Source organism: Harpegnathos saltator, unplaced genomic scaffold, assembly GCF_003227715.2.
Source record: "Harpegnathos saltator strain DR-91 unplaced genomic scaffold, Hsal_v8.6 scaffold58, whole genome shotgun sequence".
NCBI classification, from domain to species: domain Eukaryota; kingdom Metazoa; phylum Arthropoda; class Insecta; order Hymenoptera; family Formicidae; genus Harpegnathos; species Harpegnathos saltator.
This window is the reverse complement of record NW_020230404.1, coordinates 1,279,273-1,306,977: the sequence shown is the minus strand read 5'-3', so window position 1 is coordinate 1,306,977 and position 27,705 is coordinate 1,279,273. Positions and strand designations below refer to the sequence as shown.

General features: G+C 49.8%; 1 protein-coding gene across 1 annotated transcript in view; it reads right to left on the bottom strand.

The window, feature by feature from the left end:
* The window catches only part of Syn1 (Syntrophin-like 1), a 248,951-nt gene that overhangs the window by 25,360 nt on the left and 195,886 nt on the right, over window positions 1-27,705 (bottom strand). Inside the window, exon 4 of the mRNA XM_011141660.3 lies at window positions 14,159-14,367. Within this exon, the coding sequence (XP_011139962.1) occupies window positions 14,159-14,367 (209 nt within the window). The remainder of the gene's footprint in view (window positions 1-14,158; window positions 14,368-27,705) is intronic.

Below are 27,705 nucleotides of genomic sequence, written 5' to 3'. Positions count from 1 at the left end.
TCGTCGGCGCCTTATCGGCGGCGCTCTGCTACGCCGATTTTCTTCGTCGCGGCAACCGTGAAATCGAGCGAAAAGGCCGGAGAAGGGAGACGTAGCGCAATCTATGGCGAGGGTACCAATGTGGAATCAGGCGAAAAGAGTGAAATATTAAACGGCCGAGAGAGCGAATGTCTAACGGGGCATTCGCGGCGAGACGAAGAGAAAGAGAAAGAGAGAGAGAGAGAGAGAGAGAGAGAGAGAGAGAGAGAGAGAGAGAAAGAAGTCGATCCCGACGAAGTCAGAGAAGTTCGGAAAGCGCGAACGATTCGAGAGGAAGGTTATCAAGCAGGAAGGAACCGGCGACACCTCGTCCTTTTTCATTCCGCCTCTGCTGGGACGCCTTCGATTTGCATCGTCGACGATCCCGTCGCTGATAATAAAGAAACGCCTCGGAAGAAACGATCGGCGAGCGCAGAGGGACAGACAGATAGACGCCTTTTGTCCCGAAGAAAGACAAATATTGAGTTAACTACGAGGCCCCACCACGGATTCTCGGCCAGCTCGCTAATGTAAGAAGTGTGACTAGAGAAAGAGAGAGAGAGAGAGGGGGGGAAAGGGAAGGGTGGGAGGGAGGGAGAGAGGACAGACAGAGCCATTGTGATCGAGCTGCCCGGGGGCCGCTCTCCCGCTGTGTGTGTATGCGCGCGTATGTGTGTGTGTGTGTGTGTGTGTGTGTGTATGTGTGTGTGTGTGTAAGTACCGCGCAGCGTGAATCGAACCTAACCGGCTTTTGATTCGCGACTCGCTGGCCTTCTATACGGAACAAACGATAACGCGTGATGTACGAGGTTTCGCATCCTCCCCTCCGCCCGCCCTCGACCCTTCAACCCGTGTGTTTCGCACTGAGGATATCTCGCCGAATGCTCGTATCTTCCAGCCTTCCTTCGCTCCACGTTTCGGCGAATCTGCACGCGCCACATAGCACCTCGGCGCGCTTCCATCCGAGGTTCGTTCCCTTTCGCTCGGCGCTCCCGTTATGCGCCCGTCTCTTTCCTCCGCGTGTCTTCTCCTTTTTCCTTTTTTCTCTCGCCCTACACTCGCCGGAATAACTGTCGTCTGCTTCCACATCGCGAGCGCGAAAGCACAGCGCGAAAGCACAGCGCGATCACCCCGGCGCGTTGCGCCCCTCGCTTCGCTTCGTCCTGGCGGCGGACGTCCTACGTATTGAGCAGCGTACTTTTGTTTACGAGCCACCATAATACAGGTGTAATCGCGGCGATATTTTCGCGAGCATTAATCCCGGACTGTACATTTATCGAGGAAGCAAGGATTAGAGCGAGATTAAACGCGCCGGATATCTCTATCCACTCGCAGCTGTACGCTGAGAGAGCCCGCCCCGTGAGATGGAAGAGATCTCGTGCGGTGCGGGGCCGGTGTCCTAAATCATCCCGGCTAATTTCGCCTAATCTTTATGCCGGCAGTAAAATAACAATTCCTGCGCGAGGGCGCGTTCCGGGCCCCGACGAATTAACGACAAATCGCGCGAAGTCGCGCGAGCCAAAGAAGGGAAAGAAACGCGCCGTGAAGGCAGCGCGCTCCGGCTCAACCACCCCCGATTGGCCCCCCCGCTACCGGCAAGTATTCGTCAGTTTCGCCTTGGCGCAGATTTGACGGCGAGTTGTAGCAATCCCGGGGGCGCAGGCGGGAGGGGGGTGGGGAGAATCGGGACAAAAATCCCGCGCGGCCGCACTAAAGCGGGATTAATGTCGAAAAGCCGGAGCGCCATTATTGCGAGCTGCGTTCCGGCGGCGTATAGCCCGCATTAAGCAGGCGAATTCGGCCGCGCGCCCTGCAATGATGCGTCTTCGCGGCGCACAAAGCCCTCGCTGATATATCGCCGTTATAACTTCGGAAGCAGTAACGTGATTTTAACCAGGGGGACGAGAGCGCGATCGCACTTCCGTGTGTATGCAAATCCTAATTGCCGATAATTTCGCGCTCCGACCGTGCGCCCTGCCTCCCCCGCTCCTCTTGCAATTTAGCCGATTGTGCGCGAAGATTTCACGCTTCCGGTATACTTGCCGTTCTCGCAGCCCTCCCTCCTCTGCCCCGCGCCTGTGCGAAATTAGTCTTCCCTCTTTGTCGAGATTCGGGGATCACGGAGACGGCTCGGCTGCGAGACGCACTGAGGATCGTCTCGGCACGGCGCGCAGCCGTACGATATCGCTCGCCGACGAGACACAGCGAGGAGATCTCGCTCGTTAGCCGGCAATTCTAAGCGGCGAGCGCGCGATAACGGTGCTTCTTTCGCCGCGGGGCTTACCGGGAAAAGCCGCGCCGAGAAACGCTCGCTGTCGCGGTGACGCGCTGACGCGTTTCCCGACTCGATGCGGAAAGCGAGCGAGCGAGCGAGCGAGCGCCGGCCTATCCCTGCTGCGAAGCGGGTGGAAAATAACGGAGTCGTAAACACACTCAAATGAGCGCAGCCGGTAAAACTACCGTTTCCGGGAGCGCCGGCGTTCAAACTCAAATTGCGCGCGAACGGCGGGCAGCGGCAGTGAGGGGTGGAAAACGGCGGCGGGACGTACGGGGTGGCGGGGTGGCGCGCCCGTAAATGTCGCGATCCTCTGAAATCGACTTAAAATGAGTCACCGGGCCAGGGCCACGATTTGATTCCGGCTTGTCGACAGCTGTTGTACAAACTGTGTTTCACGGCGAAACTTTCATTAGAGCTTTCACCACGGCGCTCCGCGCCTCGTCGGGTTCACGGCAGCGCCGAAATTCAGATTTCGTCTGTTATCTGGAATTTTAGCCCAAGTCGGACAATCAGCCGCGCAACCACCGGCGGTCGAAACAGAGCGCGCGCGCTTGACAAAAATTCTCGCCGCGCTCCCAAGTCGCTTTTCCCAAGTCGAGCGACTCGCGTACACTCGATCATTGTCTTACGGCTCGCTGCGGGAGAAAATCCATTACCACCGCTGACATTGAATCAACTCTGCCGTCGTTCTTGCGCGCTCGCTCGCGATATTAACGTTTACAACTATTCATCCTCGGAGCATTAAAAAGAAGCGCGAGTAAGAGAGAGAGAGAGAGAGAAAGAAAGAGAGAGAGAAAGAGAGAGAGAGAGGGAGAGAGAGAGAGAGCAGCTCGCGGGCGCGAGAATAGTGAGCGAAATCAAAACGTAACGAGAGATAAAACGGACGCGCTCGCAGTTTTACTCCGGCGTGGCTGCGAAGGACGCAACGGGGCTTTTACTGTACGTACTGCCCGTAGTTGTAACCATTATCCTGCGATGATGCGATCATCCTGTGTATCCGCCGTTACGTCCTTGCGACGCCGGCCTTAATGGAAAGCACATTAGGAGGTATATCTCTCATCTCGTGCGAGGAGGGTGAACACGGGGGTGGTGGACGAGGCGGTGCGGGAACCGGCGCGGCGGTGTTAGCCAACCCGACAACGCTTCCGCGCAAGCGAGTGGAAACGTTACGATATCGTTCTTAAAGTCGTCTGTCCGCGTATTTACGATGCCAGCCGGAATAGACCGAGGAGGTGTCTTTAAAGGGGAACTTACGGCCGAGAGAAAGTAGAAACGAGTTTCGTTTGTGTCCGCGGCGCGAAATTATTGCTACGAAGGTCGCAATATTCACTTATTAACTCCTCGCTCCCTGCCCTCTCGCTCTGCACGCCTTCCATCGGTCGATTTATCTCGCTTTTAACTGAAATCTCGGCGCTCTGTGAATGAGCTTAAGGTGAAACTTATTTTAAGAGGGCACGCGGCGTTTCTTTCAGGCAACTCGCCACTCGCGCGAGTCGCAACGACTCAAAATAAACTGCATAATCATTTCGGCCGGATTAAAATCCCCGGCACTGTCTTGAATTATTGAATTAATTATCGAGGGAGGCCCATTGAGAGAGGCAATCCGAGGATATTCGCGTGTAATTTCGAGCGTTTGGGGGAACGATAATTTCCAAGCGAATGTGCGCGACGTTTATCTGACAAATCCGAATGTTTGCCGGCTGAAATTATCGCCGCGATCTCGCCACCGTCTCCGAGCGTTATTTTTTATCGTTAAAATACTCTGCCCTAAACTCCTGTTGCAAGTAAAAAAAAAAAAAAACAGAGTTGTGAAAAATAGATCACCGCAATCGAGGAGCGAAATAAAAATGTCGCATACACACTCGCCCCTGGAAATTGTTACTCTCCCGAGTATTCAGAATTACGCGCAAACATCCGCGGATTGACTGTCCTTCGTCGGCCCTTCGTCGTTATCGGCTGAACGCTAAAAAATAACAGCCTGGGCTAGATATTTAGCGTTTTGGAATTACTGCATGGAGAATCGCAGCACGAATCGACGCAAATGCGGCATCGTCCGGGCGCGGGCGCAATTAAATTGATAAAAATACGAAAATCGGGAAGCGCCGAGCCAGGAAGTCCGCAGACGTGCATAATTGCGGAAAGTATTAGGACCGGTGACCCCTCTCGGAAGACTACACCGCCAGGACATAACCGACGAATTAATTTTCCTTGGCAATTCAATTACGCCTTAATTGGGTACGACGAAAATGAGACCGCATTAAAATTGCAAGCATCCAGACGGAGCTGGAAATTTTCCCGGGATTTTATCTCGTTCGTCGGTCTTCCGACTCGAATGACCGACGCGAGCCCGGCCGGCCGGATGTATCGTCGGCATGCTTTCCGTCAAATTCGCAAATTTCAATGCCCCGAAGTGGCTCCGTTTATACATTTCAACTCTGCCAATCACGCCGCGTCAGCCAGTTCGAGCTGCATTTACGACTTTGCCGTACATCCGGGTTGCACACGATCGTTTTAACCGACGATGCTGATCAGGAGAACGCGGGGCACCCGGAATCACACGAAGCTGGACCACCCTCTTCCTATCCACCCCCATCCCAAAGCAAAAGGTATCAACTCTTCGGACGTATCAACGGGCGTTTCATCTTGAAGTCTGCCGGACCACGGTAGCACGTAACCATCGTTCACACAAACGCAAAAGTGCCAATCCCACATCCCGTGGTCCCACCTAGCTGCCTCGTTGTGTGGATACACTTGCGCGAGTATTGACACACGTATGTGCATGCACACTGACGCTGGCAAACGAACACGTACACGATCGTCTCTTGATCCGTCGTTCCAGCCGCAGTTTGCTTAGCATTGCTGATGCACTATCCACTTCCGCGCGGAGAGTGAGATGGATATCGCTGCGGGAGGCTGGGATATAGAGAGAGGGAGAGAGAAAGGCAGAAAGGATGAGAGGAAGGTTCGAGGGAAGGTTATAGATGGGGAACATCGGTGTCTGTGTTTGAGGACCGATAGTGGCTCGCGTTCTAATTAATAACGAGCTCCTCGATGCAGCCCGGAGGTTTGCAGGATGGACCGTGTGTGAAAGAGCTTTCAGGAATCGAGTGATCGAGGGCCGAAGAGCCGTTACTCTGTCCGGAGAAGTACTTGTTAAAACGGAAAGGATTGCGAGCTGGGAACTTTGCTATGCTCTTTACCGTTTGCGAAAAATGTCCGAGTCCGTTTTGTGTGCGAAAATCCGAGGGAAGTCGGAGGATCCTCTAATCAATGAGTCATAGTTGCGGATTCTGTCGTCTCAAATTATTCTCATCGTTTTCTCCTCGCTCTCTTCTCTTAACGGACTCGAAGGTGGATCCGCAATTAATGGTCGCGATTAATCACGGCTCGTTAGCTAACTGAGTTCTCAGTACTCTTAATCAATAAATGACACACCTTGTACGTTCTCCGTGCGACAAAAAAAAATAAGTCACGTTTGCTTCTTCATATTTACATGTTTCTTCCGAGGAGTGTCGAAGTGCTTCAGTCACGATGTCGGGAGTTAGCGATCTTTGCTGAATCGCCTCGGAAGCTGATCGCTGATGCGACGCTTGTGGGTTTGTACGTGTGGACGGCACACACACGGGATTCGGGTATTTGCACACATAGTCGAGTCTCTCGCGCCTCTTTCGGCCGTGAGAAACACAAGGATTGCGGCAAAGGGGCGGGCGTTAGCGGGGGTTTGAGAGAGTTGAGATAGCGGTTAACGGCGAGCTTCTCTCTCTCTCTCTCTCTCTCCTGGAAAGGCGCACCGAATAAATACCAGCGACCGGACGGAATCGCCGATTGGTGGGCTTGAGCGGTCGGAAAAGCCTGGCCCACTCGGAATACCCTTAACCCACCCCATCTCCGCGGCGATGCTGATTCCGCATTCCTCTCACTAAGTTCTATTCTTCTTGACCCCTGAAACTGTTTCCAGTTAGCCGGGAAGAAGGACTTTCGCCGGCACGAGAGAGGACACGGGGCTGAAGAAAGATAGCAGGAAGGACGGCGACAGGGGTAAGTTTATTGTCGCTCTTTACAATGCCATTACCTCGCGCTTAGGCGCGGGGGAATTGAGCCGTGAGAGTGCGTAGTGTAGAAATTCGCATTTCCGCCGCCGCTAGTTCCAAGATATTTCATCAATTCGGAATTACACACAAAGAAATCCGTCGATACCGCCGCGCTACGGCGGCATTGTCGTTCTAATTTATCGCCGGGGGATTAATGCTATCAGGAGCTGAGCGCGCGCGCGCGTACGCCGTCACAAAAAGCGGACACGATGCAAAACCGGGAAAATATGGTGAATCGCGTCTCTCCAGAGATTTATCGCGAATTTTCTCGTAGATTTCTGCAGCACCGTGGTGATCTCGCGGATAAAAATAGCAGCCTCCGGTGTCTCTTGCCGCTCTTGTACACGTGCCGGTAAAAACCTCCTATTTATTCGGCCGCTTAATTTTACATTTGACCAGGACTGCGAGGGCATTACAATGCGGCGCTTTATTATCCCGGACTTTAATTGAACGGCGCTTTTAAGTTTCGGCCAATTACATTAACTTTGGGTTAGTGAAAAAATATGCGCGCGCAGACAAGCAAGCGAGCAAGCAAGCAAGCAAGCAAGCAAGCAAGCAAGCAAGCAAGCAAGCAAGCAAGCAAGCAAGCAAGCAAGCAAGCGGCTTTGCTGCGCGCTCGGATTAATTAAAATATACTTAAATGGCATACCGTTAATTTCCGACGGCTAATTTAATGGCCGCTCGACCTCAGATTTAATCCAACGGCTACGCATTCGTCAGAGGAAACGCGCGCGAGCGAGTCGCTCCAAAATTCGCTGCTATGTTCGTATTTCGTATCTATTTGAGAGATCCGGCGACAATATGCCGGGTTCGACCACTGAAATGCTCGAAATTGCTCGAAATACACGGAGAAAATTGCCGCTCAAATTCAATTTGCCGTTCTGCTTAGCAGGCACTTATAAATTGTCGAATGTAAAACTCTCCTCAAAAAAAAGTAGGCTCATTTTAATATGTTTTCCCTAATCTTCTAGCTTCTCAATCTTTTAATCTTTGGTTACTTATTTTTATAAATATGTCTACGAATACATTTGATTCAAAACAAAAAATTGCTCGACAGAATTGTCCATGCGATCCCTTGGCTGCTCGAACGGCGTAAAACACACAATGGAATCACGTCACAGCGTACGGAACTCGCTTTTATTTATCGCGATTATTTATTTCGCTCGCGATAAATATTGCGATCGCCGCTCCCATTGATTTTCCCAAATATTCGCACACGTGATAAGCTACAACGTCATTTTATTGCGGCGGAACTGTCGCCAAATTTGACGCGAGCATTCTTTCTTCGCAAAATGGAGAAGCGTAGAATGGAGGAACGATAATTTCATCTCTTGATACGATCATCCACGAAGTGCAGTGTCGTCGTCTACTTTCCTCACCGTCGAGATTGTCACATCGCGACAATCACGGATGTCCGCGGCTCTTTTTTCAACGCGCGGGTCTAAGTATCCCCGAGATATTGGAATTTATCGCGCACTTTCCGCCAAATCGTTAAACGCCGTTCCAATGACTGCGGCCGCGCATGCAGCGCGGTGAAGTGAGTGAAGAGCGACCGACGTCGGACGACACGGCTGGACGCTGCGGGGAGGATGGATGCAGGACACGAGCGGTTGGAGTGCAGAGCGCTGGAATTCATTCTGGACGGCTCGACGTCGTTGGATATCAGAATAAACTGGCGAGTATACAATTTGCGCGCACACAAAACGCCATTCTATACGTTTAAACGTATAGAATGTTCAACCTTAATGTTTAAACGTAAATCACGGTGACTTCTCGCGAGGAAATGTCATCGTGCGGAGACGTCCGATCGACAGTTTCAAATTATTGAGAAAGGACTCAGCGATAAGATGCGCGCTTGCAGGATCCGATCCTCAAGGTCCAAACAATCGTGCAAACTTTGTGCAATGAATTACGGAGCACAGTAGGATGTTCTCATTTCTCCCGTACTCTGATGAATAATCTGCCGGGTAATAACTCGCCGTTATTTAATAAGTCTTGCATTTCGACGTTGTTGTCCATCTCTCGCGAATAATTTGATAATTACCGCTTTTACAACAGGATTATATTATACGAGAGACTTCTTGCGATGCGCGCGTTTTATCAATATTTATATTGAATTCATGTCACATCGTTATTATTGTTTGCGCCGAGCCGTTTAATATCGCTAAAAACGCGACGGTTAAATACGCTTCTATCAAAGAGCCGAACACACAAGATATAAGAACTGAGTAAACAGAAATTGCAACGTGATTGAGGACAAATTTATATCCGGGCCGCGCTGCGCTATGCGAAATAAAGCGATCGTTCCCGACGTCTGTCCGATTTTCATGGAAATTATAATGGCTCGTCGCCACTCCTCCGAGAGTGTCGGACACCGAAATTCCATGAAAATTCGTTTATCGCAAGCGGGCAGGCACGACGCGACAAAATTAATCGACGCCATCAATGCACTTTGACGTGGAATTTTAACGCTCTTCGAACTCGCTGTATTCTCGTTATTTATTTCTCTCGGAACGTTCTTCCTTCCCGGGCAGAAACGATCGCTAAATTGCGAGAGGAAGTCGTAACGGATAACAGGTTAATTGCACTCTTTAAGGAGAAGGACCACGCCCCTTTCTCTTTCCCTCTTTCCCTCTCGTATAAAGTGCCTCGAGCCCTTCGAGCACTCACTCGCAATTTCGCACGGACATCACGTCGCTTGCTCCCCGCATATTTTCCCTCTCCGGCAGCGCCGTTCTGTTTTACAGAGCGGTGTTCTTGGCCGATAGGAGCGCGAACGAAAATTCAGAAACGATGATCTACCGCTCGGACATGAAAGCGCGGCTAGCTGCAGTTAGGCTGAACCTCGGGGATGCTTAACCCCGGGCGGAGGAGCGAGCCGGCCATAAGTTTTATATCCTCGTGTCGCGGCTTCAATTTCATGTAATCTCCGACTCCGCGTCAGTCGTCGTGCCGTGAATCACGATTCAGGCGAACGCATATAGTCCACGTCACCGCGACGCCAGCCAGAATCGGCCATCCCGGGCGCATCTTCCTCGCGCGGGATTGACACTTTATTGCCCGCCGTATATATACGAGATTAGGAAAGACGACATTCCGCCGTCCACCTATGCTCGGACTTTCCGGGCGTTACTTCCGATGGCGTCGCCGATTCAATATGTGAACTCGCGCTGGATTTATCGGCCCGCCTCGAGCTTCGGCAGCAGCGACTCGGCCGTGACTCGTATTTGCGTCACGACTCTTCTACAAATCGCCGGGCCGAGGGCAAGATGTCGCATTTCCTTCCCTTCCGTCGTGACGGAGGGATCCTCCGAAACACAGCGTGCGCTCGCGACACGCGTGAGGAACGATCGATTGGACCGGACGCTGCTCGCCGATACGGTAAGACACGCTGACGACGGAATAAAACGCATCGACCGCCTCGTGCTGATACCGAGACGCGTGTCCGCAAGAAGCAACGCTTCGAGAGCTAACAATGAGGCCGTTAAGCCTGCTTTGCTATATGTAAATGCGTGGAAACCGTTGAAGTGCGCCGCGCTCGCGCGCGGCAAAGTGGATCCGGCATTGTATCGTTGGCCGTTTGCGCAGTTGCTTGTATCGGGCCACAATAGCTCTATAAAGAGGAATTCTAAAAGAATGGCTGTATAAAGATTTATAACGCCGCAGACTGCGCGCATTCTACAGACCGCATTTGTATGAGCTCGCGCACGATCGATGATGGCAAGCCACTTAATCTCCCGGCATCGATTTCGGCCAATAATCAGCCGCGTGTTGCGATGACCCCGCACGTGGAATCAAGATGACTCCCGGGTCCAGTCCGATGATTCGCTCGGGCCGAATTCTCACGCCGCCGATATAACAACATTTAACAAACAAAACGCGCGATCGTCGGATCAAAGACCACGCGTGGCCTGGATGTCGATCGATCTTCGCGCGATCGACGCGCGACTCGCTGCCCGGCGAGTTTGGCGCGTTTTGAAAAATAACCATCAACCGAGCGATACACACACGGCACAAATTCCTGGCCGAATTCCTCGTATGTGATACTTGATCCGGGTTACCGGCCCAACGCTGGTCAAGGGTTCATTATTTTTCTGGACTGCGGCACACCTGCAGCCGGACGCGCTCGGCTGCGCGGTACTTTTTTAACTCCCGTGAACTCCCGTGAAAGTCCGACGGGGGAGAGGACGAAAGCAATGGCATCGATTCTCTCGAGAAGTCACCCACAGGTTAAGGCTCGTCTCCAACACCGAGGCTTATCCACGATATTTCACGAGGAGATCGATTTCACACACAGCAGCGTTAATAAAGTCCTCGGATGATCCTTGCTGCCTGTCGATGTAACGGCAGGCGGCAGGATGTTCCGCGAATCACGTTAGCGATATTTACAGAAGGGAGAAGAACCTCCGAATCTCCGTGGAAATTGCATCACCGTGCGTCCGCGTGGACATTCGAGCCAGTCGATGGCTCAATGCGCTGGAACGTAAGTTGGTGCCAACTAAGAAAATTGGGGCGATTCGATCGGATTGCACGTGCCGCACCGTGCAGTATCTCGGCCACTAGACAGTCCAACAGGTAGAAGGAATTGCTGTGATCGGCTAACATGGTTGACCAGCGAGTCGATCGGTATCCGTCGGCAAATAAAATAAATCGACGACGCAACGACACGCGCTATGAACGACATTAAACAGAATGACAGGGCGTTACAGGTGACACCGCGCGGGATAACGTGCCAGGCGCACCGCCGAAGCGACGTTTTTCACGGCGGTTTCAGCTATTTTTTATAGCATTTTCCTTTCAGTTATGAAAACGCCCCGACCGCGCGCGCGCAGCTCGCGTGCCTTCCCCGTTTCGTTTCGACGGACGGGTGGACGGCCGGGCTTGGTGCTGTTCATAAAACGCAATATCCGGCTTTACGAGGTGCCCAGCGCGAACGGACAGCCGCCTAAATAATGATACAACTTGTTCGTTCGGCCGGTTGATCACGGCGCGATGCGCCCGGGGAAATCCATAAACGTTGCTCCGCTTCGCTGGATTACCGGCGGCGGCGCTTAAATATCCCATCGGATCGTTAATTAAATGACACGCGCCGATCACAGGGTCACGGATCACCAATCGATAAATTCTACTCGAGGGCGCACGGCGATCGCCGGCGCGCGCGCTAATTAATGCGATGCCGAGCTATTCGCGCCGAGAGCGCGCGCGCGCGCGTTCGTTTCGCGACAGATTCGAAACGATAGAGCACGCGATTTATGCGAGTGTAAATATCGGGAATACAATGGGGGCAATATTTGTCCGATATGAAACGCGCGCTGTAATGTCGATATGTCAGGATTTCGCGTGGAAGGCTAAAGGGCCAGTCGTAAGGTATCGAGACGATAAACATTTTTCAGGAGAGTCCGCACATCTGCCGGAATCATCTCGATCTTCCTACCGTCAATATTTTACGTCTCGAAAAACAGCCAACTTGATCGTTTACACAATCGTCACAGCGGACGCATTGTCCGGGCCGGACATGCTTCTCCATTTTCCGCGAACCGTTTTCGTTGTCGATGAAGCTGACGCACGTGAAATGCTCGCGACTCCGTCGCGGTAACGGAGAAGGAACGAGAAGTGAAATTTCCGTATCTCGTATTGTGCGATGATCGCGACGACGAGTTCCCGAATGAAGCGCCGGTATTTCACGTCTCCGAGAAATCTCAAGCTTGTCGTTAGCGCGATCGCCGGAGCGAAGCTCCTCGGACGTATTTTCCTTCTCCCGCGGGTCGTCCTCGGCTGAATCGACACTCGTGAAAGAGCATCGCCTCGTCCGGTAACCGGCAGGCGAGAGAATCAGCAGAGACAGTTAAATTTAGACACTTTGTGTCGCGCACGATATAAATCACGGGGGCCACGGTTGAACCGTTAAACGCGGCTGACCGGCTCGAATGGAGGAACAATCCCGCGCCGAGAGCGTCGACTATTTATTATCATTATAAAGCACGTCGAGCAGGAATCAATTCCATCGAACACATTTTCAATCGTGAACGCCACCATTGGAAACCCGAGACCGGCCACGGCCGATCAGCGCTTGCCTATCGTCGTGACGCGAAACTGGGTCGGACGGAGCTTTAACACCAAACACCTAGTTATGCTACGCGAGCGATAGCGATCAAATTGTGATTTCCATCAATCAGCGACTATTTATTGTCAAAATCACGAAACACCAGTCGGCCGGCCGGGCCGGGCGTCGGCGGGGCTGCTGCGGCAGCCACGACTTCCAATTAAATATCGCCGCCGGAGGGATAAGCGAGGGTGCGACAGTTGATCTTTCCATCTTCCGCCCAGCGTCTCGTCCGTTGCGTCGGCCCGGCTCCGTGGACGTGTCACTCGCAGAGATCACAGCAGGCGAACGCGCAGCGGTAAGGCCGAATATACCGGCCGGCGGCGGCGTCGGGCCATCGACGCGCAGCAGTCGGCGATAGTGCTATCGATCCGCCGATCGTGTAACCGGGCGGGAATCGATAACTAATACGCGAGGCTCGCCACCGGATGTCGCCTTGTTGATAAAGGACCGCCATGCGAACGCCCGCGGCATCAAGGACGCCGCAGGAGGGCACGCCGGCTACCGGCACATAATTGATTGGCATTAGCGCGCCTGATTGCCGGTCGCCCTCCTCCGAAATCGTCCCGTGGGCTGCTTAAATACTGGCCGACGTCTCTCTGAGCTAGACGGCACGTATTTGAGCGGTCGTGACAGTAATCAGGCAATATGGTGCGCGCGCGATCCAAGGAAGCTCGATCGACGACGGCTGGATCCGGGCTCGTCCGTTGCTTTCCTACAACGTCGGTATTGAATAATCCAATACCTGCGGGTCGGTCTATTGTCACAGGACGTCTAACGCTCTCGCTTCGTCATTCCTCCCCCTCCCCCTCTCTTTCTCTCACCCACCTTCTCTCTCTCTCTCTCTCTCTCTCTCTCTCTCTCTCTCTTCTCTCTCTCTCTCTCCCCCTCTCTCTCTCTCTCTCTCTCTCTCTCTCTCTCTCTCTCTCTCTCTCTCTCTCTCTCTTTCTCTCTCTCTCCCGGCCACACGTTCTGTCGCACTGGCAGATATAAACCGAACCGTAAGATCTAACGGTACGTACACGTCGCCTTCGATCGCGCGGAGTCAACGTCGAAAAAACGGGAAAATCAGGATTGACGGGCGGCGTTCCCACTGGGAAACGCGAGCGACACTCGGTAAAACGCAGCCGCGCGCGCTCGTCGTGCGGGCGCTCTTTATCGATTGTCGGGGGAAAAAAGTCGCCTCCAGCCCAAGCGACGGCGGTGAAGGAGCAGGTAAACAGTACCGTGAACGGGCGAGATCGCCTGATGTAAATCGGGTCTCTCCCGGCGAAGCGTGTAATTTTCAGGGCAAAGTGGGTAAAAATAGGCGCGGGGTATCCAGGAGATATCCAGGAGATGAAAGCAGCGGCCATTAAGTGGGGAGGCTCATTTGGCGCAGCAAGCACACTCTGCGAGAGAAGTGTGTGTCCATTGTGAATTGGGAGATTGAAACATCATTCCCTCCGCGGAGCATGGTGTAAAACTTCTCGCCAGCGGCACGGTCTGTTCAAGCAGTTCGACTCGGCTGAACATCGTTAAGACTGCGAGACTCGATATCGATAGCGATAAGCTGGCTGCTAGGATCGAACTATGCTACAGCATCACACCCATGAAGCGTGGAATACTCCCGACTGAATGGTTAGGCGTAGAATTCCTCGGCTGGGTGTTCGGAAACTTCTCTCTCACCTGAAGACAATGTCTCCTCGCGAGCCAACCGATGTGCTGAAGCTGCTGCGGATCCGGAAGTGCTGAGGCCAGTCGTAACGCTTTCAAGGTGAGGGCTGCCAGCGCCGAGTGCAAAGCATTGAACCAGACATTCGCCTCCGTGTTATCAGTGGCTCTCAACCAGCACTCGTGGACGCCGTCGGGCGAGTGCAGCTCTAGAATGCGTCCTTCTGCGGCAGAAAAATAAAGGAAGAGGTAAAGACGAGACGTTCGACGAGGGCGAACAGAGAGAGAGAGAGAGAGAGAGAGAGAGAGAGAGAGAGAGGCGGGATTGTTGCAATCATCGTCTTTACAAACTAGCCGTGGATTCAATAGAGCAAACTGTCGCACTTGGAGCGTGATATGCCTCCATTTCCGGCGGACTGCCGGAATAATCGGCCATAATCGCCGCGATAACAACACAAATACTTTCCTGGAACCAATTATCGTTTCTCGTGCTGTGCTATTTTCCAGCGGCCTGGAAAATTGCCAGTTGGTTATGTACGGGCGAAAAAGCGGCTCGTTTCCGCTGCTAATGTGTACCAACACCGACAACCGCGTGGATGTCGCGGCCTTAAGTGCAAAGTTTCATCCTTCAGGACGTACGGAAGCACCGGCGCGATCTCATCCTCTCTCTCTCTCTCTCTCTCTCTCTCTCTCTCTCTCTCTCTCTCTCTCTCTCTCTTTCTCTGAAAAGTCCGCGGAATTTGACAATCTTATTAGTAGTCGAGAGCTATTACCGGAACGTTCTTCTCGGCTTCTTCCTTTTTTCCTAACAAGAAGGCGGGTCCGCCAATCAAGTAACGAAAGAGGGGCGGGCGAGGGCGCCAGGATTGAACTCACCCGGTATCGTTCTTGATGGCTCATAAACCTTTCCCTAGGCTAACGTGAAAACTTTAATGCGCCTGACGTAAATCGCGCGGGATCGGTCACGAAGGCCCGGAATAAGTTTATAATCGTGGTATCGCGGGGTTCTGGAGATTGTTTCACTCCTCGACATCCCACACAATTCGTCGGGCGAGTATACCACGCGCCCGGAGAACCTCGCAATTTCCTGTCCGGGCAGCTACGAGATTTATTATGCTAATGGTAGACCGTTTTCCAGCGCCAATAATTGTGCGATTGCAATTACAGCGCGCTATCGACCCGCGAAGTACAGGACGAACGTGAGCGAGACTTTTAGCGTTTCGGCCTGGTCAATTAGGAGCGATCTGCCTGCGTTTCGGTCGCATTCTACCGCTGTGGGCGAATAATTATCACTGTTCGAGAAATGTTTCACGTCCCCACAAAAGCACTCGAAGAAGTGATCCGATCGTCTCGAACGAGACAGAGCTCGTTATTTCGATTGCACACGAATCACAGGAATTCTTACGTTACTGCAACACGTTACGGCAAATTTTCCTCGTGCTCCTCTCGCCGCGCGGGAAAGTCGACACATTTGCGAGCCGAAACTGCTGCCATTTCCTCTCGCACGGTGAGCTTCGATTCGCGTCAAACTCATCGGCATTTCGCACGGGAAGCGAAACGCCCCCGACGTGCCCTTTTTTCCGCCGATTCCGTATACGCATTCTAATCGTTCTCTCTCTCTTTCTCTCTCTCTCTCTCTCTCTCTCTCTCGCTGTCGCTCTCGCTCTCGCTCTCTTCCTCTCTCTATCGAAAGCTCGCGCGGAAAGTTCCGGAAGCAGCAAACTCGCCTACGTGCGCGGAAAGGCGCGCGCCGGCCATAAGAAAATATTGAATTTCCGATCAAAAGGAAATTACGCTCGAGTTAAAAGCCCCTTTATGTCACTCCCGTCTACCCGGCCTTTTCTGCCTAAAAAAAGCTGAACGAGACAAACACTTCCTGTAGGAAAGGGGGACAGAAACATCGCTGGAAACGAAACGTGATGTCAAAATGATAGGATCACGTGATCGATGCTCTCTTTGCCTCTCCCTCCCTCCCACCTTTCCTCCCATCCGCTCTCCTCCCTCTACCCCGTCTTTTATTGCGCGGAGGAATTTAATCGATCGCGCGCGTGCTCCGTTTAATTCTATAACGCCGGGTAGAGCGGAAAATCGCCCGCGAATTATCGTTCGCCACGAGATATCGGATTATGCAATTCCGCGTCGGTGCTCGCGCGCGCGCGTTTATGAACAATGCGTTGTGTTCATAAAGCGTGACGCGATCTTACACAATTAACATTCTCCAGATGCTCGCGCGCGGACGCGCGAGCGTGTGTCGCACTCTGCCCCCGCGAATATTTTAACACCATGCCGCCGCCGCCGCCGCCGCCGCAGCCGCCGCCGGAAATTAACTCGCCCGCTGCTGCCGCTTACCGATCGCGGGGCGTGCCTCCACGCGTTTTTCGCGCATTATCGCGAAGAGGCGGGATTTTCTCGCGGTTTCCCGACTGCCGCTGCGTGCCTTCTCGCCAAAATGCACACTCCCGTAAGATCCGCGGAAAAATCGCTTGATTTGCAGTAACGAGCGTCGCCGAGGGCCCTCGCACGCTCAGCAGGAGAGAAGAAACGCGAAGGAAAGGACGCAGGATATGAGGGGAGGGGGGGAGGGACACAATCGCAGCAATGAAACGCGAAAGCTTTCTGCCCGCGCGACTCGAGACATATTCCCGGGGCTGGAGTTCCGGCTAAAAATGATTCCCGCGGCGCTATCGGCCGCTATTTGACTTAAAATTCTGCGGAACGCTCGAGGGCGCAAACTAATGCCGAGTATCGCGGGAAGGAGGAACGAGAGGAAGTGCGCACAACAAGAAGACGCATCCTTTGCATTGAATCGTCACTTCCCACTCGCATTTCCATATTTATCGGTTCCCTCGGCTCCCTCGCTCGCTCACGCTCCGAAATTTTTCGGACCTCCCACCGGCCGGCTTCTCCGACAGGAAGCTCTGAAACGTTGCACAAGCGCGTCCTCGCCGGCAAACCACCCCCTCCGGAAAGGCTGCCGGTCCTCAAGACGAACCGCTTTTCATCGGCGTGAGCAAAATTGCCAGGATCCGCGAAAAATCTGCGAAGGTCTGATTCGTTCTAAAGAGCGGAAGGAGCGACGAGGGTGGCGTTTGGGCAATAAAGAACCGGAGCGACAAAGGCAGCGAAAGGACAAGGGGGAGGCGAAGCAGACGCGCGCAGTTCCGCACGACGGTGGCTCAAAGGAAATCGAAATGCGTTCGCGTCATTTCGTTACCTCGCTTTCCATCCTTTTCCGTTTTTCCCTCCTTACCTCCCCCCCTCCCCGCCCCGCCTCGACCCAGGCGTTTTTCCCCTTAAGAGCGCGATTTCCCTTGAATGTAATTTTCCGGGCATCCGATCGACCGGATTTCGCTTTCGTTTCTTGTTTTGCGCTTCGTCTGCTCCCGCGAGTTCCCCGGCTTGCTTGTCAAGTCCCGGGCGTACGGGCGACGAGACGCGGACCAAGACGAGAGCGGAAACGATCCTGCGGGAGGACTTGTGTTTTATCATCTCCGGTATAAATATAGAGGACGCGCATTTTTGCGCATTCGCCCCCTCCCCCCCTGCGCCGAAATTCGTCCCCGTCGAGCAGACGTCTCTGATGCTGCAAAAATACGAAAGTGCAAAATGAACAAAGGGTTTGCGTGGAATTTCAGCTGATTTTATTGGCTTTTAAGCGGCACCCTTTTATCCCCACATAGACTCTCTCGGATAATTGTATCGATTTTTACTCAATGTCTTTACCTTGTGCAAAATTTACGCAGGTAAAAGGGCGTCATTTAAAAATCGATGAAATCAGCCGAAATTCTGTACGGACGAAGGCGTCGCCGAAAAATTCTAAGCTTCGAAATCCCGAAATGTGTGAAGCAGATCGTGCTCAAAATCCCGAGGGAAACATGAGGAAGAAATAAATCTTGTTCTCCCAAATATCACATTTTGCAGTTTCTCCTGTCTCATGCGAGTTTTCGCGAAAAGTCGCATGAGACAGGAGATAGATAGAGAGAGAAAGAGAGAGAGAGAGAGAGAGAGAGAGAGAGAGAGAGAGAGAGAGAGAGAGAGAGAGAGAGAGAGAGAGAGAGAGAGAGGAGGTGAGCGGGAATGCGCCATGGTAACGTGGACGATAATACACGCTGATCCAGCATTTTATTATTGTTTATTCGATTTCATGCGGCGTTAATAACCGTGCAGCGGCACATAACGTCATAACGTCATCACGTGATACGAAGTAATATGCGCGACCGTGCCCGGTTACATTCTATAACGTTCAATCAACGGAATCCTGCGTACTTATTAACGGCATTATCGCGGAATGGCGCGTTCCTATTAATTATATTATCGCACCAAATAATTATTGCCGAGTAATCGCCGAGCGCACGCGCTGTAACGCCGTAACGTTACGGACTCGTATCACAGATTGTCAATCACCCCATTTATCTAGCGTGTCTGCATGCGCACAGTGTCGATCCTTTGCGAGAACGCTCATTATCTTACGGTGGCAAAAGCCATGTAGAACGAACGAAATTCGCCACGATTATCGCAGGTGCGAATCCTCCATATCGGGGATAAAAAGAAGAATGACAAACCAATCTTTCTAATCGGCGGCTTTAGCGGATGGTTTTTCAAACGGAGCGAGGAAGGAGGTGGCTTAACTCCCTCGTTCAACTCGATCTCGAGGTCGCGCTGTTCTTTGTCTTAACGCACATCCGTCATCAAAAATTTAGCCGCCTTCCCCCTCCCCCCCTCCCTCGCCGCCGCTGAACGAGTCTACGGAGACACGGTTGTGCTTGCTTTAAAGCCCCTGCGGAGAATTTCGATTCTACCTTAGAAAGAAAAGAATATTCATCGCTTGAAAGTTTGATGACCTATCCGGGAGTGGGTAAGGAAGGACGCCGCCGACGTGACGTCACCGACGACGACGAAGACGAAAGCGCGGACGAAGCTGCGCGCAGCAGACTGCTCCGGGCCTTCTTTATGAGCGTTTAATGCATTTTTGAAGGTTGGAATATCATAAAGACGAGCCTGTAATAAACTGTGCGTCGCTGGCGGCTTTGGCGTAAACTCACCCGCGATAACCAGCCTGCCTCATCCAACGGGAGTTCGCTTCTTCAGCGTCTCGCGTCTCGCGTGCTTATGCGTCTACATGCCGGAGATGAGAGAGAGAGAGAGAGAGAGAGAGAGAGAGAGAGAGAGAGAGAGAGAGAGAGAGAGAGAGAGAGAGAGGGAGAGAGGGTGAGTGAGGTAGAGGAGGAGAGGCAGGACGTTCCGAAGACAAGGGGTTGGCTGTAGGGGAGGGTGACTGCTGGCTGCTGGTTATAAAGGAGAGTATCCAGAAGGGGATTTTCAAGAGGACGAGCGAGATGTTAACAGCCAGACAGCATTGTCGTCGAGCCACACCCGCGTTTTCTAATCAGAGGTGCTCATTCCGTCGTGAATCCTCCCACTTTATCCCCCACGACACTCGGCAAGTAATCAAAGATTTTCAAATGCTATGCGTGGCTTGACCGTCTCGTACCCGTTCGAGGAAAAAAGGAAAACACAAGAAAATTGGTATGCACCTGCGAGCACCTACAGGCTTAACTGATATTACAATGCCGGTGTAGCTGGCAGTTTTCAAGAGGCACGGTAGTGCCTCGCGCCAAATTCAAGCGCAACGAAATTGCGCCCGAACGACGCGAGGCATACCGTGCCTATATTATACGAAATTGCAAGTTGAGGTGAGATATTTATATCTCAGCAATGGCTAAACCGATCGAGGTTTTTATAATGCCAATCGATTCGGTCTTAAAAAATAGGAAGAAAAGTGTCCTTGTGTTTTTTGTGTACGTTGTCTCTAAATGTAGATATTTTAAAATAAGTTCAAATCACGGAAAATTTCGATTCAGTAAGAAAGTAAGAAACGCTAAACCACAGAGGAGAGGGGATTTGTGCATCTCACTTTTTCGAGGCGTTACACCACCACGTTACTCACCAGAGGCGTTACAAGCGCGCTGAAGAAGCAGCGAGTGCGAGTGAGCAAGCGATAGAGAGTAAGGGAGAGAAGAATATTGCTAAAATACAGGAGTAGAAATATGCGAGAAAGAGAAAGAGAAAGAGAACGAGAGAGAGAGAGAGAGAGAGAGAGGAGAGAGAGAGAGAGAGAGAGAGAGAGAGAGAGAGAAACCAAGACTTTTTGCATTAAGTATTTTTTATGGCATTGTTATAATAACTAATTTATTATAATAATAAATAAAATAACCATAAAACTCAATGTTCTAGTAAATAATGAAGACATTGTTTTTGAAGTACCGGACTGTATATCATTGGGAGTTTTCGATATATTTATTTTCAGATTGCAAATCGCTCTCATTTGCAGAGTTGATGTTGAGTAGAGTTTTTCAGTTGATGCTATTGTTTTGTTATATCATTTTTTTGTAAAACAGTTTTGTAGAGTTTTATTTATAATATTCAATAGAAGAATTTATTGTTAGAGATATAAGTTTTACTTGTACAAACTTATTACTTGTATAACGAAAATAATAAATTACATTGCCCAAAAATACACGCACAGTTGCGATACGATGCACAGTACTAAAAGCGTAAACATTGCCGTTTATATCATTTCTTTTGCAAAGTAGTGTTGCAGAGTTTTATTATAGTTATAAATTTTACTTGTAAAATTTTATGTTATATACATTACTCGAAAAAAAATAATTTGAAATTTCTAAAAATAACACAGTATGTATTGCGCGTGTACTTGGCGCCTCTTTTTACCTTTTTGTTTAAAGAAGTAAATTTTATATAATGTTACAGGCTCTCTGAGACGCGTCCCGGCGGGACAAAGTCGCGCGATTTTGAAAACAACATGTTCATAAATACGCAATTGCCGCGACCGTTTTCATTATTGTTTACGCCGCGGCGGCGGATTGCAGCGCGTAATCATTTCCGAATTTTCACGCTCGATCACAGTGTACGCGCGCGTGTACGCGCGTGTAAACGTGTAATATTCGTGCGTGTATGTGTGTGTGCGTGACGATCCGGAGCATCTTGAGCAATAGCAATGTTTCATGGTCTTTAAAGGTAAACTTTTATTGGTTAACTTGGTTAAGTTGAAGAAGCAAATTTGTAGTCTCGAGTCTTCGTACTCTTGATGCGGGCCGCATTTGTCGCTGTAATACTAATGAGGAAACTCGTTTTTTGTTACAGATCTGCTAGAGTTTGCAGCCACGCGATAGCCGCGGTTATTAGGACGCAGTTTCGACGGACGTCGATGCCGCACCGGAGGATCCGGTTCGGGCCGAGCAGAGTCGGCTTGAAGGTGAGGTCACCGATCGTCTATACATTTCTTTTTGATTTATTGCGAAAACCGAGCGATTGGAATAAAAGCCGTTGAATTACAATGGCAAAGGGTCAACATTTATATCTGCATGCGCGCTTCCGCGAATTGAACTCAACCTAATCTAACTTTTAACCTAACGGTTTAACTAACGAAACTATATTTTTTGTTACAGATCCGCAGCAGAACGCGGCTGACTCTATCTACTGTATATCGGTGAGTCAGAGAAGAAAAGATATTTTTATGGTGATGGGTATTTGCAATATCTCGAGAAGATCAATGCGATTTAATTATACTTTTTTCACACGTTGCTCGAAATAATCAGGAGATCATGTCTTTCAATGACCGTATCACACAACAGAGTCTTTAAGATATAATATATATTTCTCTCTTTTATATTTACTCTGAATCATTAGAAGATACAGATATAAATGTTTTGGTTTGTTATTATATTGAAATCAAGATATGGAATTATTTGCTGTGATTCAATCAATATAACTCCTGCTTCGAGTAGTAAGTAATATTAAAATTTGATCAGAATTGCGCCATCGCACGTGAAATTCACCATTATTTATCTTATTTGACTTGATAAATTTTATGTCTATCGAATTTATCAATTTTCTACATTTTTCACGCGTGTCAGAAGCGATAATATTTCATTTGAAATTACCGATAAATTCGGTACGCGCGTTTATTTACATTACAACTTAGTCCTTACGAAACAAGACGTGCATTTTTTTCGAATTACTGTTCGCGAAACAAAACATTTTCGTTTTTTCTCTCTTGTCTAAACGTCGTAATTTTCATTCGCGATTGATTCTACGCGAATCGCGTCTCACGTATACATTCTCGGAACGTTGAAATTTATCGTGTTTACTTCTTTTTGGGATAAAAATCTTATCTCTTGAACGCGACCATATACGCGCTTCTTTGTCTCGCCATTTCTTTTCCTTAAATCCCATCGAAATTAGTAAGAGAAAAGATAAACAAAGAGAAAGAAAAAGCGACAAAATATTGTGAAAAAAGAAACTTGTCCTGAATGCTGAGGAGACATTAGACGGATGCAGAGTCATAGGAATCAACGAAAGTCGGTGAGTGTGCAGATCAAACGCTCAAAAGCGTCATGTTTTATAATGCATGCTCATATATAAATCGCATTGGTTTTCGGCCAGAGATAATAAAAATATGGGCGGTAATGTGCGTTCATATCTAGTTTAATAAAAATATGAATTGCGAGAAGCACTGTTCGCTTCCTCTCTAATCATTGCGGAAATATTTATTCTGCGAAAAATTATACGCGGAACCTCGAGAATGATAATCGATAAGATATATATTTGACGAATGAAAAACCATACTGATTGCATTGAAGCTGATTTTCTTTTGCAACACTTTATACGAATATTAATCTGATATTTTGTGCATAATATTTATGCGCAGTGTCAATTTAAAAAAATTTAACGATTATATTTTTACGGAAGTTTACACTCGCCCGAGCGAGAGAATGTCGCCGAGGATCGGTCACGCTCGGCTCGAACTTCGCATGTTTCCCAAGACTTCCGATATACAGCTAAAGTTTGAAATTAATTTTTCCCGATAAACTCCTCGGATAAACGTTACAGCCGGATCTCTCCTAACAGCCGCACGATTACGCTAAGTCGTCTCGTTAAACGTTGTGCGAAACATATCATAATATCTTATCGTGTTACAATGAACGAAACACATAATCGATATATTGAAATAATTATGAGCAAGTTTCGAATTGCTGAAAATACAATTTGATAAAATTGCCGAGATAGAATCTCACTCTCTTCTTCCAGTGAGACGCTTGAATCTGAGTCGAGACGACAATGGCTCGTCTTATTTCGATTTTTGCCGCTCTCTGTTGTTGAACGTACAAACTGGAATTCTGTCTCTCTCTCTCTCTTTCTCTGTGTATATGTGTGTGTGTGCGTGTGTTTTCAACGAAACGAAACACACCCAAAATATTGGAGCGCAGCAGCGTGAACGAAGCAGGAAGCTATAGCGCGCGAATCGAGTCTGGAACGGTTACATTTTAACGCCCTCGCGTCGCGCGAGCTACTTGCCTGCGATTATTCATTAAGAGAGACAACGGCAGCGTATTACATCGCCGTGTAATGCCGGGGCGACACGACGGGAGCGAGTTACAGCGCGAATCCAACCACTACGTCGGCACCGGCTGGCGTTTCCTTCCCTTCACGGTTGAAGAGGTGCGCCGATGTGATGGCGGCTTCTTCAGGGTGAAACTGCGTCAGACAAGCTACACACGATTCCTTATGCCGTTTGCATTTAAGACGACACAAACGATCCCGGAAAGGCGGAATGACGACGACGATGACGACGACAACGACGACCATGATGATCCGCTTGCCGAAGTTCCTGCCGCGGGAACAATCGGCCGGAACGACGGAACTTAGATTGCGAGAGCAAGCTGATGTCACGGAAATTGAACTCCTGAAGAAGGATGCATATCCCGGGAGCGCCGCGAGCGTGTAATCGGCGTCGCGCAGATTCCGTTAATTAGACGAGGACTGATAATGTTTCGCGGCAAACAGGAAATTAATTATAAAAGAGAGTTTGTCGCGTGCGCGCGCCAGATACAAAATTCAATTGACAAACTTCTAAGGACCGTGATGGAGATTAGAACGGTGCGTTTTAATATGGGAAGCCGTATCTCCGAAAAGCCGTAATTGGGGCGATGCAATTTAACACGTTTCCAGTAACGACGAATTAAATTACGAAAGGACAAATTATGAGTGTGCATTGTGCACGCGCGCGCGCGCGTGTGTGTGTGTGTGTGTACGTGTGTGTCGCTGCTGAGATTAATGATTGCGGAATCGCTAATTCCCGTATGCTTTTCGCGTGAAATTCCACAGCGTCAAGTTGTTTCGGTTATAAAAATACAAGTGTGCAAAATTAGAAATTCGAAATTGAAGAATTTTACGTATGACACGAGGAGTTCAACGTCGAGATTTAGGGGAATCCGAATTTTCTAAAATTTATTCGTCTTTTTCTCGCAATGCCAATGTCAGTGTTAAGATCATTAATACACGACGCCACACAGCTCTAATGAAGAACGACCGACACACTTTCATCCGTTTCTTCATTCCGAGATATCAATGACGCCGCCGAGCGAATCGAAGGGGTTAACACAACTCTCACCGCATAAACCTAAGAAAGGTCTGCCCAATCCCGGTGCGGTGGTCGTTCCCAGTAAACCTCCTCGCCTTTCTGGCGATGATGACGCCGTTTAATTAGGATAATCTGCGGTAATTAAGAGGATTACGTCAGAAAACCGTCAGAAAAGCCTCGGGATACGCCACGGCGAATCTCCGTTTCCGATTTCGAATCTTTTGTCTCTCGGGGTTCTCAGGCATCTCGATTCCGCTCTTGACACTTTTCATATTTATGAAGTGTCCCTCCCATCCTCTTCGCGCACCTCCTCTGTCCCTCGGCTCCCTCGTTGAATTTCTTATGTTTATCAGATATTCGCGAAACTTGTGTATGAGCAGAGTGTTGCAGGCAATTTTTCTTCGCGGGCTTTCCGCGGGATTTGCAGGCTCGTTCGGCGCGTTTACATTAGAGAAGTAGGCGCCCGATTTAATAGACAGCGAAATGGCACGAGACTCATTTCGCTACGTCATGTAACTCCGACACACGCGTCACGCCGGGGACGGGGCGAGGGAGGACCTGAATTTTTCCGACGAATTAATTTTGGGCGACGTCGGGCATTTGTAACTCGCGAGGCGAAAATGCGCATTAGCATAACTCTCGCGAATCTCCGCTGCGCTGTGAAGTGCATCCGCGCAACTCAGTAAACCAAGCGGAGGATAGCGCAGTCTTTGTCGAGCCTGCGTCATTTTCTCCGTGCGCCGCATTCCCACATAGCGGCGGCGCGACAAGCGTCGCTCGTAAGCTTCTAATTAACCCGAATTGATGAAATAATGGAACCGTATCGACGCGCGCGCGCGCGCGCGTTGCTGATCACCACAGATAGCCGGCGACGCCTTTGATGACGGCCGAGATAAGATCCAAGGCGAGGATAATTAATTTTCTCGCCGACTTCCACGGCCCGCCGCCGTTGCCGTCGCCGCTGGAATTTAACCGCGAGACATCCAACCCGCCTGGAGAGAAAAACATGATCGTGCGACGAATGAAGATCCAAGGTGGATCTTTTTCGGTATTTCTCGTCTCTCGCGACAGGACGAATCTATCGCAGAAGAGCGTGAGGGTTCGTGCATAACGCAATCTAAGTGGTCAACTGTTGTGGCGGCATGCTTGTGACTTGCTCATCGAGCACCACCGCATTAATTAATTTACTTCTCTTTAAATCCCAGTCTCAGTACCCCATCACAAGACGTCAACGGGGTGCAAAAACATCTCGTGTAACAACGACGCGAAGACGTGAAATAAAATGCGGCGCAGCGTAAAAAGGACGCGAAGAATAAGAACGAGTGACCGCGGAAGAGGGACAAAATGCAAGATACAGCGACAAAAGAAGAAGAAGAAGAAGAAGAAGAAGAAGAAAAGAAAAGGCTTTTCGGGCGCGAGAAGGAGAAGGGTTGGCCAACGGGACGGGAAACAGTAAAAATTTGCATTACAATCGCGGATAGAAATAATTACGCGAGAAGCGGGCACGAATGGAAGGAGTGGGGCAGATGCGAATGCAGATGCAAGGAGGGGTGAAAGACGCGCGGGTGGGAAGGAGGGGAATGGAGAAACGGCTAGTCGGAAATACGACTAAAAATTCAGATACCGGCGGCACCGGAGGAGCTAAAAAGGGCAGTAAGGAGGAAGAAAAGAAGTCGAATCTCTCTCTCTCTCTTTTCTTCTTTCCTCCTCTTCGCCTCTCTCTCCTTTTCGCCTTTTCTCTTTCTTCTTCTCTTATTTACACGGAGAAAATGAAGAAGCGAGAACAAGGAGTTTCGAAACATCGCGCGCCGGAAGCGGACGCTCTCGCTGCTGCAACGGCAAAATAAACAGTCCGGTGCGGATAAATCAAACAACGCAATGAGGAAGCCGCCGGACGGAGTTAAAATACAACTCGGTCGAGCGAAGACTACAATCTGACGCACACCGAGCCTTAACGTTTACTTACGAGAGTCTCCCGCGATTTTCAACCTTACGCATACATGCGTGTGCGCGTGTGTGTGTGTGTGTGTATGTGTGTGCAAGATCGTGGAACGCGCAGATAATTAATTCCTATTGTTAGGTTAAGACACACACGCGACACGTTTGGTTGGCGATATTGACTTTCCGTCCAACGATACGCGATTCCTATCGGAAATCCGCAAGTCACGTTGTTTACATTAGAAACGTAACACGCTCGAGACTTGCGGACTGTAACTCAGTGGTCGGGAAGAAAAGCGGTGACGTAACGCTCTTCTTCGTTGCTGCTTAACCGGCAGGACCTGAAACGAGTCTTGAGAATGAAGACATTGCCTAAATCCGACTGGAGAGCAGCTCGCCAGACGTCACTCGCGATGTCTGACTGTGCGCTTTTACAAGAGCCTTCGGGTACCAACGTGACTTAGCTGCCGAAGACAGCATCAGACATTTTCCTGCAATTTATTTCGGGCCGCTCTCGAAGTTTCGTATTTTCACAAACGGTCGAGAACAATGGAAATATTTAGAAACGCGCGTTTGGCATTTCTTTTTGTTTTTATACTTTTAGACAGAAAGTCTAGCATACATATAAGAAGTGACTTGTACTAAATATGTGATTATAATGAAAACCGTACTTCCAAGCCTTCCAGTCTTAGGCCTCCTAAACTTGCTGAGTTATAGCAAAATTTATTATACGCGCGCAAGAGTCCCGCCAAGTAACTTTGTGAAAGCATTTACCTTCCTGCACATTAAATAGCAGTTATATTCCACATTACACAGTCGAATATATTTTATTAACATTTCAAAGCAATATACGTTCCTGTAGTTAAATCTAGAGTCATGTATCTCCATATGAGAGCTATTATCCCCGAGATCCGCGGAATACTGCGAGATAACAGCGAGGAGGATAATATAAGCCAACTGAATTTATTTCGCCGCAGAATTACGTCTCCTAACATAATTATAGAACGCCAAGAAATTAATTCCAGCTCGCAGCAGTTCTGATTGGAATCAATACGAATTGTAGAAATACCCTCGCATGAAATGTAAAATAGACGGAGAGAAAGAGAGAGAGAGAGAGAGAGAGAGAGTACTTGTATGTAGTATGAAAATACTGTAATAATAATCTAAAACAGAGAATGTGGAA